This window comes from Coregonus lavaretus (assembly GCF_964263955.1).
Source record: "Coregonus lavaretus genome assembly, chromosome: 5".
In the NCBI taxonomy this organism is placed as follows: domain Eukaryota; kingdom Metazoa; phylum Chordata; class Actinopteri; order Salmoniformes; family Salmonidae; genus Coregonus; species Coregonus lavaretus.
In genome coordinates, this window is record NC_139992.1 from 1,575,804 (window position 1) to 1,593,744 (window position 17,941).

General features: G+C 40.1%; 1 protein-coding gene across 1 annotated transcript; it reads left to right on the top strand.

Annotated features, from left to right (window-relative positions):
- The first annotated feature begins 1,849 nt into the window (after window positions 1–1,849).
- Window positions 1,850–10,448, top strand: LOC311129358 (uncharacterized protein). Its single transcript, XM_084161622.1, has 8 exons — window positions 1,850–1,989; window positions 2,425–2,591; window positions 3,931–4,079; window positions 4,587–4,776; window positions 5,220–5,377; window positions 7,461–7,511; window positions 9,614–9,634; window positions 9,886–10,448. Exons 2-8 carry the CDS (start codon window positions 2,531–2,533, stop codon window positions 9,988–9,990), a joined length of 735 nt encoding a protein of 244 aa, XP_084017748.1. The 5' UTR covers window positions 1,850–1,989; window positions 2,425–2,530; the 3' UTR covers window positions 9,991–10,448.
- Window positions 10,449–17,941: the final 7,493 nt, after the last annotated feature.

Consider the following 17,941-nt stretch of genomic DNA (forward strand, 5'->3'; position numbering starts at 1 on the left):
CACCAACACCAGGGAGGTTTTCCAATGCCTCACAAAGAAGGGCACCTATTGGTAGATGGGTAAAAATTAAAAAGCAGACATTGAATATCCCTTTGAGCATGGTGAAGTTATTAATTACACTTTGGATGGTGTACCAATACACCCAGTCACTACAATGATATAGGCGTCCTTCCTAACTCAGTTGCTGGAGAGGAAGGAAACCGCTCAGGGATTTCACCATGAGGCCAATGGTGACTTTAAAATAGTTACAGAGTTTAATGGCTGTAATAGGAGAAAACTGAGGATGGATCAACAACATTGTAGTTACTCCATAATACTAACCTTATTGACAGAGTGAAAAGAAAGAAGCCTGTACAGAATGAAAATATTCCAAAACATGCATCCTGGTGGTGGCTGCATCATGTTATGGGTGTGCTTGTCATCGGCAAGGTAGTTTTTCAGGATAAAAGAAAAGGAATGGAGCTAAGAACAGGCAACGTTCTAGAGGAAAACCTGGTTCAGTCTGCTTTCCAACAGACACTGGGAGACAAATCCACCTTTCAGCAGGACAATAACACAAGGCCAAATATACATTGAATATTCCTGAGTGGCCGGCCTAGTTACATTTTTGACTTAAATCGGCTTGAAAATCTATAGTAATACTTGAAAATGGTTGTCTAGCAATGATCACAACCAACTTGACAGAGCTTGAAGAATTTAAAAAAGAATAATGCGCAAATAATGTACAATCCAGATTAGCAAAGCTCTTAGAGACTTACTCAGAAACACTCACAGCTGTAATCGCTGTCGAAGGTGATTCTAACATGTGTTGACTCAGGGGTGTGAATACTTATGTAAATGGGGTATTTAATTACTCCATTTTCAATAAAATTAGCAAACATTTCTAAAAACATATTTTCACTTTTTCATTATGGAGTATTGTGTGTAAATGGGTGAGAAAAAAAATGTAGGCTGATACTTTCTGAAGGCATTGTAGATTACCAGGTGCCAAGAACTCTGACCGTTGACCCCACAACAACGTTTTCTAAAAAATATTCCTATAATTTGATCTTATTTTGTTAATATTGTAATAATAAGAAAGAAAAGTTAATCAAACCTCAAAACACTTCTTCATTATCAATCCTTCTCTATCAAATCCATCTCTCAGTATCTGGCTGCGTCCCAAACGACAACCCTATTCCCTATATAGTGCACTGCTTTTAACCTGGGCCCATAGGGCACTTTGTAGGGAATGGAGTGCCGTTTGGGACGCAGGTCCCAGTGTGTGCGCACACAGCATAACAACAGGATGCCATTGGGCCCCACGCAGCAGGCCTGGGTTCAAACACTATTTTGAAATCACTTCAAATGCTTTAGCTGCGCTTGATTGTCTTCAACGGAACCAGCAGGAGGCCTCTCCTTCTAAAGACTAAAGCTAGGCGGCGTCCCAAATGGTATACCCTATTCCCTACGTAGTGCACTACTTTTGACCAGAGCTCTATGGGTCCCCTGTAGCTCAGTTGGTAGAGCATGGCGCTTGCAATGCCAGGGTTGTGGGTTCGTTTCCCACGGGGGGGGGGGCCAGTAAGAAAAAATGTATGCACTCACTAACTGTAAGTCGCTCTGGATGAGAGCGTCTGCTAAATGACTAAAATGTTAAATGTGTAGGGAATAGGGTGTTATTTGGAATGCAAACCCAGCCACTTTACTGCTGACTGATTTTAGGTCTAGTTCCTAGTGACAAACTTCAGAGAAAAACACTTAAACACAACAGGATGTGGCATTAACACCAACCGCTTACCTAGTTTCAAATCAAAGGGTTTTTCCTTTTTCTGACAGCAGAAAATGTCCGTAAACATGCTGGTACAGCAGATACAAAAAAAAAAAAAGAATGACGGCCAACAGAGAAAAAGGATAATATGTACATTTATTAACTGACAAGGTATCGTGCTGAAACTACCGTATTTAGTGGAGTTAACAACTTCACAGCTAAACACAACCAAGCCACTGGTAAGGAACCTCTAAAGCTAACTCTATCTATTCTATTGGAACTGCCAATGTCTCCATATTTCCATATTTACTAAATCGAAAAAAAACGTGGCACAAAAAAAATACACAACTAGAAAGATTGTCCAGTGTGGTCAGAAGTGGGTCGTGTTCCACCACGAACAAGTCCTCAGTCTTCACCATGTGAAGGACTGCTACAGCATCACTTTAACCACACAAAAGACCATATTCAGTTACTAACCATTTTAGCCTATGAAATGGTCTACCATATTCATGTGATAATAATAGACGTTAGATATTAAAAATAAATGTGAGGGGACATCTTTATCAATATTTTCAAAATGACATTAAATAAATCATAGACAACACCTGATTTAGTCTAAATCCAGCTGTACTTTAACCCAATTTACCACATTGTCTGTGATACTGCAATGACAGACAAGTATACCACATGAAGCCCTGTGATAGGAGGAGAGCTGGAGAGTTATAAGAAGAGATTTTCCCCACTAGTCATCACTGTTCAGGTTAAAGAAGAAGAGCTGAAATGAGAGGGAGACTCATCTCTGTGGCTGCCTGTCTCTTTACCCTTCTGTGCCCCTGCCATGGTGAGAACTTTACCTTATCGTAACAACTTTACCTTATCGTGACAACTTTACCTTATCGTAACAACTTTACCTTATCGTGACAGCTTTACCTTATAGTAACAACTTTATCTTATCGTAACAACTTTACCTTATCGTGACAACTTTACCTTATAGTAACAACTTTATCTTATCGTAACAACTTTACCTTATAGTGACAACTTGACCTTATAGTAACAACTTTACCTTATCGTGACAACTTTACCTTATCGTGACAACTTTACCTTATAGTAACAACTTTATCTTATCGTAACAACTTTACCTTATCGTGACAACTTGACCTTATAGTAACAACTTGACCTTATCGTGACAACTTTACCTTATAGTAACAACTTTACCTTATAGTAACAACTTTACCTTATAGTAACAACTTTACCTTATAGTAACAACTTTACCTTATCGTGACAACTTTACCTTATAGTAACAACTTTATCTTATCGTAACAACTTTACCTTATAGTGACAACTTTACCTTATCGTAACAACTTTACCTTATAGTGACAACTCTACCTTATAGTAACAACTTTACCTTATAGTAACAACTTTACCTTATAGTAACAACTTTACCTTATAGTAACAACTTTACCTTATCGTGACAACTTGACCTTATAGTAACAACTTGACCTTATCGTGACAACTTTACCTTATAGTAACAACTTTACCTTATAGTAACAACTTTACCTTATAGTAACAACTTTACCTTATAGTAACAACTTTACCTTATAGTAACAACTTTACCTTATCGTGACAACTTTACCTTATAGTAACAACTTTATCTTATCGTAACAACTTTACCTTATAGTGACAACTTTACCTTATCGTAACAACTTTACCTTATAGTGACAACTCTACCTTATAGTGACAACTTTACCTTATCGTGACAACTTTACCTTATCGTGACAACTTTACCTTATAGTGACAACTCTACCTTATCGTGACAACTCTACCTTATGTTCCTTTAGATATAGTATGTTAGATACAGCCACGGTGATAACTCTACCTTATGTTCCATTAGATATAATAGATATAATATTAGCAATGTCATTAATTCAGGAAAATTGAGATTGTATTTACATCCACCTGACTCATAATAACTAAAAAAAGTCATGGAGATGTATATAGGTTTATCCTCTTCACTCCGTTTGGGATGAAAGGCCACAGGAAATGTGGCTGTCTAAAATACCATTGTTTTCCATGGATTCATTTCTTGTGAGAAAAGTGTTTCCTAAAATCACTTTACATTGAGATTCTACTGTATGTTATCTACTCTCTTCTTGTTTGACTCTGACTGTCTCCCCTCCCAGTGTTTCAGGTGACGCAGCCTGTGACCCAGACGGTTAACCCTGACGGTACTGTCTCCATCACCTGTAATCACACAGACCCAAAGGAAGACTTTGTCATTGACGCCAGGCTGAACAGACTCAAAAACTCTGATGTTAGCATGGTCTGTCAGGTGAGTGACCTAATCGCCACCTCACACACTAAGCTCCAGACATCTCCCATGACAGGTCTCCAGACCACGGGGCAGTCTGCTTCCTTTCTCCTCACCTGTGGAATGCTCTCCCTGACCATCTGAAAGCCGCTCCGTCTACAGACTAGCTTATCTGTGAAGACTATTTTAGCCCTGTTATTTTAACTGCCTTGATTCTTCAATTCAATTCAATTCAATTCAACTTTATGACATTACGGCTTTACGACTTTACGGCTTTACGACTTTATAACTTTACAACTTTATGACATTACGGCTTTACGACTTTATAGCTTTACAACTTTACAACTTTACAACTTTACAACTTTACAACTTTATAATTTCATAATGTTACTACTTTACTACTTTATATTTTTTGACTTTATTGTTTGTTTGTTGTTTAGTTTCTGCCTAGGTAGAGTACTGAGATTCCTCTGCAATGAAAAGTGCTATATGAATTAAATGTATTATTATTATTATTATTATTATTAGGTGAATAACACTCAGGTGGCTGACTGCACCAGCATGAAGGTGACATGGAACCAGTACAAGTTCACATTACACAACTTAAAAGCTGAGGACATCAGTGATCTGTTCCAGTGTGAGTTCTCCATATCATCTCCTATACCCATGAAGCCCATCAGGACTGTACGGGGGAAAACATTCACCAAACTGCTGCCAGGTTAGTGGAACATTTGCCTTGTACATTTAGGTTCTGTCCCAAATGCTGTAATCCCTATTTAAGGCACTACTTTTGACCAGAGATCTGCACCATACACTATACGCAATAGGGTGAGATTTGGGACACAGCCTTAGATTGATTTCCTGTGGTCTATGTTTGGTATGTTCAAATAAGATCTGATGAAAGGCTACAGTATGTAACTAAATATTGCATTTGATATTGATTGCATCATTTACCAATGCAAATCCTCTAGGAATTACTGCAGTGTCTAAATGGCAGAAGGTAGTTTCTAGATATTCCATGAAGTACCTTCGTAATGTATAATGATAATGCATTTCATCACGTCTGAACTCTGTTTCCTCCTCTGTTGTGTCTGCAATACTGTATGTTTTCAGGAGAAGGTTGTGTTGGAAGATATTCCATGTTTTACTGTCTGTTCCCAGGACTGGCAGGAGATGCTGCTGTCCCTGTGTGTCCTTCCCCTGCACCCGAGTCTCCTGAGGCTGAGCTGATTGTCCAACTGAAGTGGATTGTGATTGGCCTGTCTACGTTTCTCTGTCTCTACAGCTTTACCATCACCTTCTTCTATATCAGGCTAAGGGTCAGACTCATTATAATATACACCTTTACAGCTGATTGGCTGATTGAAATGTCAGAGAGGAAAACAAACCAACAGGCTTCAAGTACAACTTGTGTTAGGAACACTTTATGTAGTATTCATGTCAAAGCCATCATTATTTCAACACTTTATAGAGTATTCATGTCAAAGCTGAGTTTCTCTTCCTTAATGTTATTCATGGCCAGCTGAGTTTCTCTTCCTTAATGTTATTCATGGCCAGCTGAGTTACTCTTCCTTAATGTTATTCATGGCCAGCTGAGTTTCTCTTCCTTAATGTTATTCATGGCCAGCTGAGTTTCTCTTCCTTAATGTTATTCATGGCCAGCTGAGTTACTCTTCCTTAATGTTATTCATGGCCAGCTGAGTTTCTCTTCCTTAATGTTATTCATGGCCAGCTGAGTTACTCTTCCTTAATGTTATTCATGGCCAGCTGAGTTTCTCTTCCTTAATGTTATTCATGGCCAGCTGAGTTTCTCTTCCTTAATGTTATTCATGGCCAGTTGAGTTTCTCTTCCTTAATGTTATTCATGGCCAGCTGAGTTTCTCTTCCTTAATGTTATTCATGGCCAGCTGAGTTTCTCTTCCTTAATGTTATTCATGGCCAGCTGAGTTTCTCTTCCTTAATGTTATTCATGGCCAGCTGAGTTTCTTTTCCTTAATGTTATTCATGGCCAGCTGAGTTTCTCTTCCTTAATGTTATTCGTGGCCAGCTGAGTTTCTCTTCCTTAATGTTATTCGTGGCCAGCTGAGTTTCTCTTCCTTAATGTTATTCATGGCCAGCTGAGTTTCTCTTCCTTAATGTTATTCATGGCCAGCTGAGTTACTCTTCCTTAATGTTATTCATGGCCAGCTGAGTTTCTCTTCCTTAATGTTATTCATGGCCAGCTGAGTTTCTCTTCCTTAATGTTATTCATGGCCAGCTGAGTTTCTCTTCCTTAATGTTATTCATGGCCAGCTGAGTTACTCTTCCTTAATGTTATTCATGGCCAGCTGAGTTTCTCTTCCTTAATGTTATTCATGGCCAGCTGAGTTTCTCTTCCTTAATGTTATTCATGGCCAGCTGAGTTACTCTTCCTTAATGTTATTCATGGCCAGCTGAGTTTCTCTTCCTTAATGTTATTCATGGCCAGCTGAGTTTCTCTTCCTTAATGTTATTCATGGCCAGCTGAGTTTCTCTTCCTTAATGTTATTCATGGCCAGCTGAGTTTCTCTTCCTTAATGTTATTCATGGCCAGCTGAGTTTCTCTTCCTTAATGTTATTCATGGCCAGCTGAGTTACTCTTCCTTAATGTTATTCATGGCCAGCTGAGTTTCTCTTCCTTAATGTTATTCATGGCCAGCTGAGTTTCTCTTCCTTAATGTTATTCATGGCCAGCTGAGTTTCTCTTCCTTAATGTTATTCATGGCCAGCTGAGTTTCTCTTCCTTAATGTTATTCGTGGCCAGCTGAGTTTCTCTTCCTTAATGTTATTCATGGCCAGCTGAGTTTCTCTTCCTTAATGTTATTCATGGCCAGCTGAGTTACTCTTCCTTAATGTTATTCATGGACAGCTGAGTTTCTCTTCCTTAATGTTATTCATGGCCAGCTGAGTTTCTCTTCCTTAATGTTATTCATGGCCAGCTGAGTTACTCTTCCTTAATGTTATTCATGGCCAGCTGAGTTTCTCTTCCTTAATGTTATTCATGGCCAGCTGAGTTTCTCTTCCTTAATGTTAGTCATGGCCAGCTGAGTTACTCTTCCTTAATGTTATTCATGGCCAGCTGAGTTTCTCTTCCTTAATGTTATTCATGGCCAGCTGAGTTTCTCTTCCTTAATGTTATTCATGGCCAGCTGAGTTTCTCTTCCTTAATGTTATTCATGGCCAGCTGAGTTTCTCTTCCTTAATGTTATTCATGGCCAGCTGAGTTTCTCTTCCTTAATGTTATTCATGGCCAGCTGAGTTTCTCTTCCTTAATGTTATTCATGGCCAGCTGAGTTACTCTTCCTTAATGTTATTCATGGCCAACTGAGCACCGGATTATTATTTTGCTTTCTTCTCTGATGTGTTTTGGGGTCATTTTCTCAGGTCATGCGATCAGAGGAGCTGTATGATTCGCTGACATACGTCCCCATGCAGGTTTGGATCCTTTTTTTTAACGAGAGATAAGATTTGAGTCCAACCAATATAGGACTAGGTTTCCAGAACACAGATTACGTTAAAAATGCTGGCACAACCTAAAGCGTTTACACTGATTTCAGTTGTTGCAGTGAAAAACACATAATTGCACAGTTACGGTGCATTCGGAAGGTATTCAGACCCCTTGACTTTTTCCACATTTTGTTACGTTACAGCCTTATTCTAAATGGATTAAAGTAATTGTTTTCCTCATCAATCTACACACAATACCCATAATGACAAAGTGAAAACACACTGACAGCCGTCCCATATAGATTGCAAAATAGTTGGGAAGAGATTTTTGACATAACGATTCCTAAGCATAGTGTTTATGAACTGATACGCAAAACGACACCGGATTCAAAACTTAGAATTTTTCAATTTAAATTATTATATAAAATAGAATGTTATTTATATGGGGGATACAATCTTCCCAGTTCTGCAGATTTTGCTGCGAAGAGACAGAATCATTAGATCATTTGTTTTGGTACTGTCCATTTGTAGCTTGTTTTTGGACACAGGTCCAGGAATGGCTAAAGGATTGCAATATTTACCTGGAGCTAACCCTGCAGATAGCACTACTGGGTGATCTGAAAAGTCATAGTCAATCGATCAATAATATAATAATACTTTTAGCAAAATTGTTTATTTTCAATTTACGATCTGTAGAAACAATGAGAGTAGAAAGGTTCAAAACTTTTGTAAGACATCACAGTACAGTTGAAAAATATATAGCAAATAGAAATCCAATATGGATGGTGTTAAGAGATAGATGGGAGGGGTTGAATGGAGCTGAAGGTTGGGACTAATAACAACTAACAACAACTAATAACAACAAGATAACTAATGTAAAACATACTGTGTCCATAATAAGTATATAGGTTATAGGTTGGGAGCTTTTCTGAAAGAGCACAGTTAGAAAGATATGGCATATAGAAGCAAACCGGATGGACATCATGAAAATGATCGGAGGAAGTTCATGAGTAAAAACAAACAAAATATAATTATTGTAAAATGTCCATAAAATGTATATAGTATGTATAAGCTGGAAGTAGAGGCCTAAGCATTTTTGTTCACTAGTTTACTCCAATTAGGGAAGGGGTGGGAAATATAATTTAAAAAAGGATATGTATGTGTGTATGTCTGTGTGTGTGTGTGTATATATATATATATATATATATATATATATATATATATATAGTGAAGAAAAAAGTATTTGATCCCCTGCTGATTTTGTACGTTTGCCCACTGGCAAAGAAATGATTGATGATGAATATATGTACAGTGGGGAAAAAAAGTATTTAGTCAGCCACCAATTGTGCAAGTTCTCCCACTTAAAAAGATGAGAGAGGCCTTATTTTCCACCATAATTTGCAAATAAATTCATTAAAAATCCTACAATGTGATTTTCTGGAGAAAAAAAATCTAAATTTGTCTGTCATAGTTGACGTGTACCTATGATGAAAATTACAGGCCTCTCTCATCTTTTTAAGTGGGAGAACTTGCACAATTGGTGGCTGACTAAATACTTTTTTCCCCCACTGTATATTTGTGAGAAAAAAAAAACATGGGGGATTGGAAGTGATGCAGACAATTACATTGATGGAAGTTACAATCTATCTGCAATATTAAAGCTGATCTACCCCCTAAAAACAAACAAAAACAACAAATAAAGAAGAAAAATAAAATAAATACAAACACAGAAATACCTTATTTACGTAGGTATTCAGACCCTTGTAAATGTGATATTTCAGTTATTTTTTTATATATTTATATAAATTAATTTTTTTAACCTGTTTTCACTTTGTCATTATGGGGTATTGTGTGTAGAATGATGAGGACATTGTTTTATTTAATCAATTTTAGAATAAGGCTGTAACGTAACAAAATGTCAAGGGGTCTGAATACTTTCCGAATGCACTGTATAAAGGCACATAATTGAAGCCAATATATTGGACATAATCTTCAAAACACAATAATGAAAATGTTAAAATAATACGTTTCTGTTCTAATATATATTTAATGTTAATATAATATGTTTCTGTTCTAATATGTTTCCTCAGCCTAATCAGCCCCAGCCTACGGTGAGAATGATCAATATATATGCTTCCAACGTTTCACAACAGTCATTTTAACTTGTCAGCAATATGATCTAATTTCATGTTAAAATCCAAGGGGTCTTTCCTCCTGGTTTAGGAACACTAATAATCCATGTCAGCCATGTCATTGCCTGTCATAAAATAATGATCTACCCTTTCAATGATCACACTTTATCATTAAAGTCTAAAAGGGTAAATGCTAAATGGTTAAAGTTGACATATTTGCTGTATTTCAGAGGGGAAGAGGGAACATTAATTCAACCTACATGGATATGAGGAAGGTGCCAGTTGGAGTGAGAGCCTCACAATCCAACCACCACAACTCCCAACTCAATTGCTGACCAAAATAAAGCGACCTTCAACTGATCAGTTGGATCAATCAATCAGATTCTAGAACCATTCACTTTGAAGCCCAACATTCTATCCCACTGGGCACAGACGTCAGCTCAACGTCTGGTTCTGTTTTACGTTTGGTTGAGTTGTCAACTAACGTGAATTCAACGTGAACTAATCATTCAAAAAAGGTTAAAAGTTGGGTGAAAAAAAGAATTCCTTTACGTTGATGACTTTTTGCAAATCCAATCGGTTTTCCACGTTGATTGAGCTTTATCACAAAAAAAAAAAAAAAAATGACGTGAAAACAACGTTGTGTTTTTGCTCAGTGGGATGCTGCTTACTAGTCTAGAATGTGTTTGATGTAAGTGCTTAAGTAGGGCTTTCCGACTAGTCACAATGATTGTAGAAACAAAACAACTGCTGCTTGTTATATTCAAATTGAATTTCAATAAACATATGATGCATATTGGAGAGAGAGTGATATGGGAACTCCCACACTAAAGGAATTATGCTTTAAAGATAAAATAATAAAATACAAAATAATGCTGAGTCTCCGATTTTTCATTTTTTCATTAAAAAACAACAACAACAACAAAAAAACATTAATTTTAAAGTTTAACAAAAACACATTTACTGGAAGAACTGTGAAGATGCAAAGTTTGGTAACAGAATTACGGTAAAATCTCTCTCTGTTTTTTATGCGACCACGTTTTACCAAAACCCTGTTAAATATCTGCTCCGAATTAAGATTAAAAGATGTCTGCAGAAAGAATGGGGTGTCAGCTATGATATGACAACTTGAATTTGAAAACATATATTTTGGTTATTGAACTACAGTAAGTGAAGTGGATTTACACCCGGTAATGGAATTACGGTAATATAATTTAATCATGGGTCTCTGATCTGTACTATACAGAAATGCATAACGATGATATGAATGTCGTGCTCTTCATGGGGATGTATCCTGAGTAGGTACAAGAAGGTAGAAATAATGCAATATCCTTCATTTGTACATTTGGTTCTGCATTAGCATCAAATAGCCCCCTCGATATGCAACTTTTCAGGGAAGTTAGGAACCAATATACACAAGCAGTTAGGAAAGCAAAGGCTAACTTTTTCAAACAGAAATTTGCATCATGTAGCACTAACTCCAAAAAGTTTTGGGACACTGTAAAGTCCATGGAAAATAAGAGCACTTCCTCCCAGCTGCCCACTGCACTGAGGCTAGGAAACACTATCACCACCGATAAATCTACAATAATCGAGAATTTCAACAAGCATTTTGCTACGGCTGGCCATGCTTTCCACCTGGCTACCACTACCCCGGCCACCAGCTCTGCACCCTCCGCTGCAACTTGCCCATGCACCCCCCCGCTTCTCCTTCACACAAATCCAGACAGCTGATGTTCTGAAAGAGCTGCAAAATCTGGACCCCTACAAATCATCTGGGCTAGACAATCTGGACCCTTTCTTTCTAAAACTAGCCGCCGAAATTGTCGCAACCCCTATTACTAGCCTGTTCAACCTCTCTTTCGTAACGTCTGAGATCCCCAGAGATTGGAAAGCTGCCGCGGTCATCCCCCTCTTCAAAGGGGGTGACACTCTAGATCCAAACTGTTACAGACCCATATCCATCCTGCCCTGCCTTTCAAAAGTTTTTGAAAGCCAAGTTAACAAACAGATCACCGACCATTTCGAATCCCACCGTACCTTCTCCGCTATGCAATCCGGTTTCCGAGCTGGTCATGGGTGCACTTCAGCCACGCTCAAGGTCCTAAACGATATTATAACCGCGATCGATAATAGACAGTACTGTGCAGCCGTTTTCATTGACCTGGCCAAGGCTTTCGACTCTGTCAACCACCGCATTCTTATTGGCAAACTAAATAGCCTTGGTTTCTCAAATGACTGCCTCGCCTGGTTCACCCACTACTTCTCAGATAGAGTTCAATGTGTCAAATCGGAGGGCCTGTTGTCTGGACCTATGGCAGTCTCTATGGGGGTGCCACAGGGTTCAATTCTTGGGCTGACTCTTTTCTCTGTGTATATCAATGACGTCGCTCTTGCTGCTGGTGACTCTCAGATCCACCTCTACGCAGACGACACCATTTTGTATACATCTGGCCCTTCATTGGACACTGTGTTAACAAACCTCCAAACGAGCTTCAATGCCATACAATACTCCTTCAGTAGCCTCCAACTGCTCTTAAACACTAGTAAAACTAAATGCATGCTCTTCAACCGAACGCTGCTTGCACCCGCCCACCCGACTAGAATCACTACTCTCGACGGGTCTGACCTAGAGTATGTGGACAACTACAAATATCTAGGTGTCTGGTTAGACTGTAAACTCTCCTTCCAGACTCACATTAAGAATCTCCAATCCAAAGTTAAATCTAGAATCGGTTTCCTATTTTGCAACAAAGCCTCCTTCACTCATGCCAAACATGCCCTCGTAAAACTGACTATCCTACCGATCCTTGACTTCGGCGATGTCATTTACAAAATAGCCTCCAACACTCTAGTCAGCAAATTGGATGTAGTCTATCACAGTGCCATCCGTTTTGTCTCCAAAGCCCCATATACTACCCACCACTGTGACCTGTACGCTCTTGTTGGTTGGTCCTCACTACATGTTCGTCGCCAAACCCACTGGCTCCAGGTCATCTATAAATCACTGCTAGGCAAATCCCCGCCTTATCTTAGCTCATTGGTCACCATAGCAACACCCACCCGTAGTATGCGCTCCAGCAGGTATATCTCACTGGTCATCCCCAAAGCCAACACCTCCTTTGGCCGCCATTCCTTCCAGTTCTCTGCTGCCAATGACTGGAACAAATTGCAAAAATCTCTGAAGCTGGAGACACTTATCTCCCTCACTAACTTTAAGTGTCAGTTGTCAGAGCACCTTACCGATCACTGCACCTGTACACAGCCCATCTGAAATTAGCCCGCCCAACTACCTCATCCCTATATTGTTATTTATTTTGCTCATTTGTACCCCAGTATCTCTATTTGCACATCATCTCTTGCACATCTATCATTCCAGTGTTAATACTAATTGTAATTATTTTGCACTATAGCCTATTTATTGCCTTACCTCCATAACTTGCTACATTTGCACACACTGTATATATATTTATTTCTGTTGTATTTTTTACTTTGTTTTGTTTTACCCCATATGTAACTTTGTGTTGTTGTTTTTATCGCACTGCTTTGCTTTATCTTGGCCAGGTCGCAGTTGTAAATGAGAACCTGTTCTCAACCGGCTTACCTGGTTAAATAAAGGTGAAAAAAATAAAAATAATAATAATAATAATAATAATAATAATAATAATAATAATAATCATAATAATAATAATAATCATAATAATAATCATAATAATAATAATAATAATAATAATCATAATAATAATCATAATAATAATAATAATAATAATAATAATAATAATAATAATTCAGTACAGTTGTACGAAAAGCTGCCTCTCTCGCCCTGTTCTCACTGTAGACGTGACATCACTTCCTGCACAGCGCCCTGTTCTCACTGTAGACGTGACATCACTTCCTGCACAGCGCCCTGTTCTCACTGTAGACGTGACATCACTTCCTGCACAGCGCCCTGTTCTCACTGTAGACGTGACATCACTTCCTGCACAGCGCCCTGTTCTCACTGTAGACGTGACATCACTTCCTGCACAGCGCCCTGTTCTCACTGTAGACGTGACATCACTTCCTGCACAGCGCCCTGTTCTCACTGTAGACATGACATCACTTCCTGCACAGCGCCCTGTTCTCACTGTAGACATGACATCACTTCCTGCACAGCGCCCTGTTCTCTCTGTAGACGTGACATCACTTCCTGCACAGCGCCCTGTTCTCTCTGTAGACGTGACATCACTTCCTGCACAGCGCCCTGTTCTCTCTGTAGACGTGACATCACTTCCTGCACAGGGCCCTGTTCTCTCTGTAGACGTGACATCACTTCCTGCACAGCGCCCTGTTCTCTCTGTAGACGTGACATCACTTCCTGCACAGCGCCCTGTTCTCTCTGTAGACGTGACATCACTTCCTGCACAGGGCCCTGTTCTCTCTGTAGACGTGACATCACTTCCTGCACAGCGCCCTGTTCTCTCTGTAGACGTGACATCACTTCCTGCACAGCGCCCTGTTCTCACTGTAGACGTGACATCACTTCCTGCACAGCGCCCTGTTCTCACTGTAGACGTGACATCACTTCCTGCACAGGGCCCTGTTCTCTCTGTAGACGTGACATCACTTCCTGCACAGCGCCCTGTTCTCTCTGTAGACATGACATCACTTCCTGCACAGCGCCCTGTTCTCACTGTAGACGTGACATCACTTCCTGCACAGCGCCCTGTTCTCACTGAAGACGTGACATCACTTCCTGCACAGCGCCCTGTTCTCTCTGTAGACGTGACATCACTTCCTGCACAGGGCCCTGTTCTCACTGAAGATGTGACATCACTTCCTGCACAGGGCCCTGTTCTCTCTGTAGACGTGACATCACTTCCTGCACAGCGCCCTGTTCTCACTGTAGACGTGACATCACTTCCTGCACAGCGCCCTGTTCTCACTGTAGACGTGACATCACTTCCTGCACAGCGCCCTGTTCTCACTGTAGACATGACATCACTTCCTGCACAGCGCCCTGCTCTCACTGTAGACGTGACATCACTTCCTGCACAGCGCCCTGTTCTCTCTGTAGACATGACATCACTTCCTGCACAGCGCCCTGTTCTCACTGTAGACGTGACATCACTTCCTGCACAGCGCCCTGTTCTCACTGTAGACGTGACATCACTTCCTGCACAGCGCCCTGTTCTCACTGTAGACGTGACATCACTTCCTGCACAGCGCCCTGTTCTCACTGTAGACGTGACATCACTTCCTGCACAGTGCCCTGTTCTCACTGTAGACATGACATCACTTCCTGCACAGGGCCCTGTTCTCACTGTAGACATGACATCACTCCCTGCACAGGGCCCTGTTCTCACTGTAGACATGACATCACTTCCTGCACAGGGCCCTGTTCTCACTGTAGACATGACATCACTTCCTGCACAGGGCACTGTTCTCACTGAAGATGTGGCATCACTTCCTGCACAGTGCGCCTTCTGGTCGTGCTCCTGGTGCAGTCCTCAGTCATGGTCAAGGAGTCCAGTAGTTATCAGTATTCCTGGCTGTTAATACATTACGGTGTTCCCATTAAGTGTGCGTTATTGCATTTCACGTCACTGTTTCCATTGCATTAATCCTTTACAGTTTTAAGTTAGCACACCACATAATAATAATAATAATAATAATAATAATAATAATAATCTCCCTCAGACTTTAGTAAACCTGTAATATTGTTTATGTCAGCAGCTAAGCGTGTCAATTACCTGAGTAAGCTAGCATTTAGTAGCATGGTTAGCTCCTCATCACTCCTTTATATGTACAGGCACAGAGAAAATGTATATATTATCATTCCTTTATATGTACAGGCACAGAGAAAATGTACAGTGGGGAGAACAAGTATTTGATACACTACCGATTTTGCAGGTTTTCCTACTTACAAAGCATGTAGAGGTCTGTAATTTTTATCATAGGTACACTTCAACTGTGAGAGACGGAATCTAAAACAAAAATCCAGAAAATCAAATTGTATGATTTTTAAGTAATTAATTTGCATTTTATTGCATGACATAAGTATTTGATACATCAGAAAAGCAGAACTTAATATTTGGTACAGAAACCTTTGTTTGCAATTACAGAGATCATACATTTCCTGTAGGTCTTGACCAGGTTTGCAAACACTGCAGCAGGGATTTTGGCCCACTCCTCCATACAGACCTTCTCCAGATCCTTCAGGTTTCGGGGCTGTCGCTGGGCAATACGGACTTTCAGCTCCCTCCAAATATTTTCTATTGGGTTCAGGTCTGGAGACTGGCTAGGCCACTCCAGGACCTTGAGATGCCTCTTACGGAGCCACTCCTTAGTTGCCCTGGCTGTGTGTTTCGGGTCGTTGTCATGCTGGAAGACCCAGCCACGACCCATCTTCAATGCTCTTACTGAGGGAAGGAGGTTGTTGGCCAAGATCTCGCGATACATGGCCCCATCCATCCTCCCCTCAATACGGTGCAGTCGTCCTGTCCCCTTTACAGAAAAGCATCCCCAAAGAATGATGTTTCCACCTCCATGCTTCACGGTTGGGATGGTGTTCTTTGGGTTGTACTCATCCTTCTTCTTCCTCCAAACACGGCAAGTAGAGTTTAGACCAAAAAGCTCTATTTTTGTCTCATCAGACCACATGACCTTCTCCCATTCCTCCTCTGAATCATCCAGATGGTCATTGGCAAACTTCAGACGGGCCTGGACATGCGCTGGCTTGAGCAGGGGGACCTTGCATGCGCTGCAGGATTTTAATCCATGACGGCATAGTGTGTTACTAATGGTTTTCTTTGAGACTGTGGTCCCAGCTCTCTTCAGGTCATTGACCAGGTCCTGCCGTGTAGTTCTGGGCTGATCCCTCACCTTCCTCATGATCATTGATGCCCCACGAGGTGAGATCTTGCATGGAGCCCCAGACCGAGGGTGATTGACCGTCATCTTGAACTTCTTCCATTTTCTAATAATTGCGCCAACAGTTGTTGCCTTCTCACCAAGCTGCTTGCCTATTGTCCTGTAGCCCATCCCAGCCTTGTGCAGGTCTACAATTTTATCCCTGATGTCCTTACACAGCTCTCTGGTCTTGGCCATTGTGGAGAGGTTGGAGTCTGTTTGATTGAGTGTGTGGACAGGTGTCTTTTATACAGGTAACGAGTTCAAACAGGTGCAGTTAATACAGGTAATGAGTGGAGAACAGGAGGGCTTCTTAAAGAAAAACTAACAGGTCTGTGAGAGCCGGAATTCTTACTGGTTGGTAGGTGATCAAATACTTATGTCATGCAATAAAATGCAAATTAATTACTTAAAAATCATACAATGTGATTTTCTGGATTTTTGTTTTAGATTCCGTCTCTCACAGTTGAAGTGTACCTATGATAAAAATTACAGACCTCTACATGCTTTGTAAGTAGGAAAACCTGCAAAATCGGCAGTGTATCAAATACTTGTTCTCTCCACTGTATATATTATCATTCCTTTATGTGTACAGGCACAGAGAAAATGTATATATTATCATTCCTTTATGTGTACAGGCACAGAGAACATGTATATAATATAATTCCTTTATGTGTATAGGCATAGAGAACAAGTATATAATACAATTCCTTTATGTGTACAGGCATGGAGAACATATATATTATCATTCCTTTATGTGTTTGCAAAAAAGTATTCAACCCCTTCGCGTTTTTCCTATTTTGTTGCATTACAACCTGTAATTTAAATGGATTTTTATTTGGATTTCATGTAATGGACATACACAAAATTGTCCGACTTGTTGAAGTGAAATGAAAAAAAAAACTTGTTTCAAAAAATTCTAAAGAATAAATAACAAAAAGTGGTGAGTGCATATGGATTCACCCCCTTTGCTATGAAGCCCCTAAATAAGATCTGGTGCAACCAATTACCTTCAGAAGTCACATAATTAGTTAAATAAAGTCCACCTGTGTGCAATCTAAGTGTCACATGATCTGTCACATGATCTCAGTATATATACACACCTGTTCTGAAAGGCCCCAGAGTCTGCAACACCACTAAGCAAGGGGCACCACCAAGCAAGCGGCACCATGAAGCCCAAGGAGCTCTCCAAACAGGTCAGGGAGAAAGTTGTGGAGAAGTACAGATCAGGGTTGGGTTATAAAATATCTGAAACTTTGAACATCCCACGGAGCACCATTAAATCCATTATAAAAAAATTGAAAGAATATGGCACCACAACAAACCTGCCAAGAGAGGGCCACCAACCAAAGCTCACGGACCAGGCAAGGAGTACATTAATCAGAGAGGCAACAA

What these genes read in the sequence shown, in the direction of transcription:
- LOC311129358 (XM_084161622.1), top strand. Translation starts at nt 2,531, where the DNA reads ATGAGAGGGAGACTCATCTCTGTGGCTGCCTGTCTCTTTACCCTTCTG. An exon ending in CCTTCTGTGCCCCTGCCATG is followed by an intron (nt 2,592 to 3,930) that starts GTGAGAACTTTA and finishes CTCCCCTCCCAG; the next exon opens with TGTTTCAGGTGACGCAGCCT. An exon ending in ATTCACCAAACTGCTGCCAG is followed by an intron (nt 4,777 to 5,219) that starts GTTAGTGGAACA and finishes GTCTGTTCCCAG; the next exon opens with GACTGGCAGGAGATGCTGCT.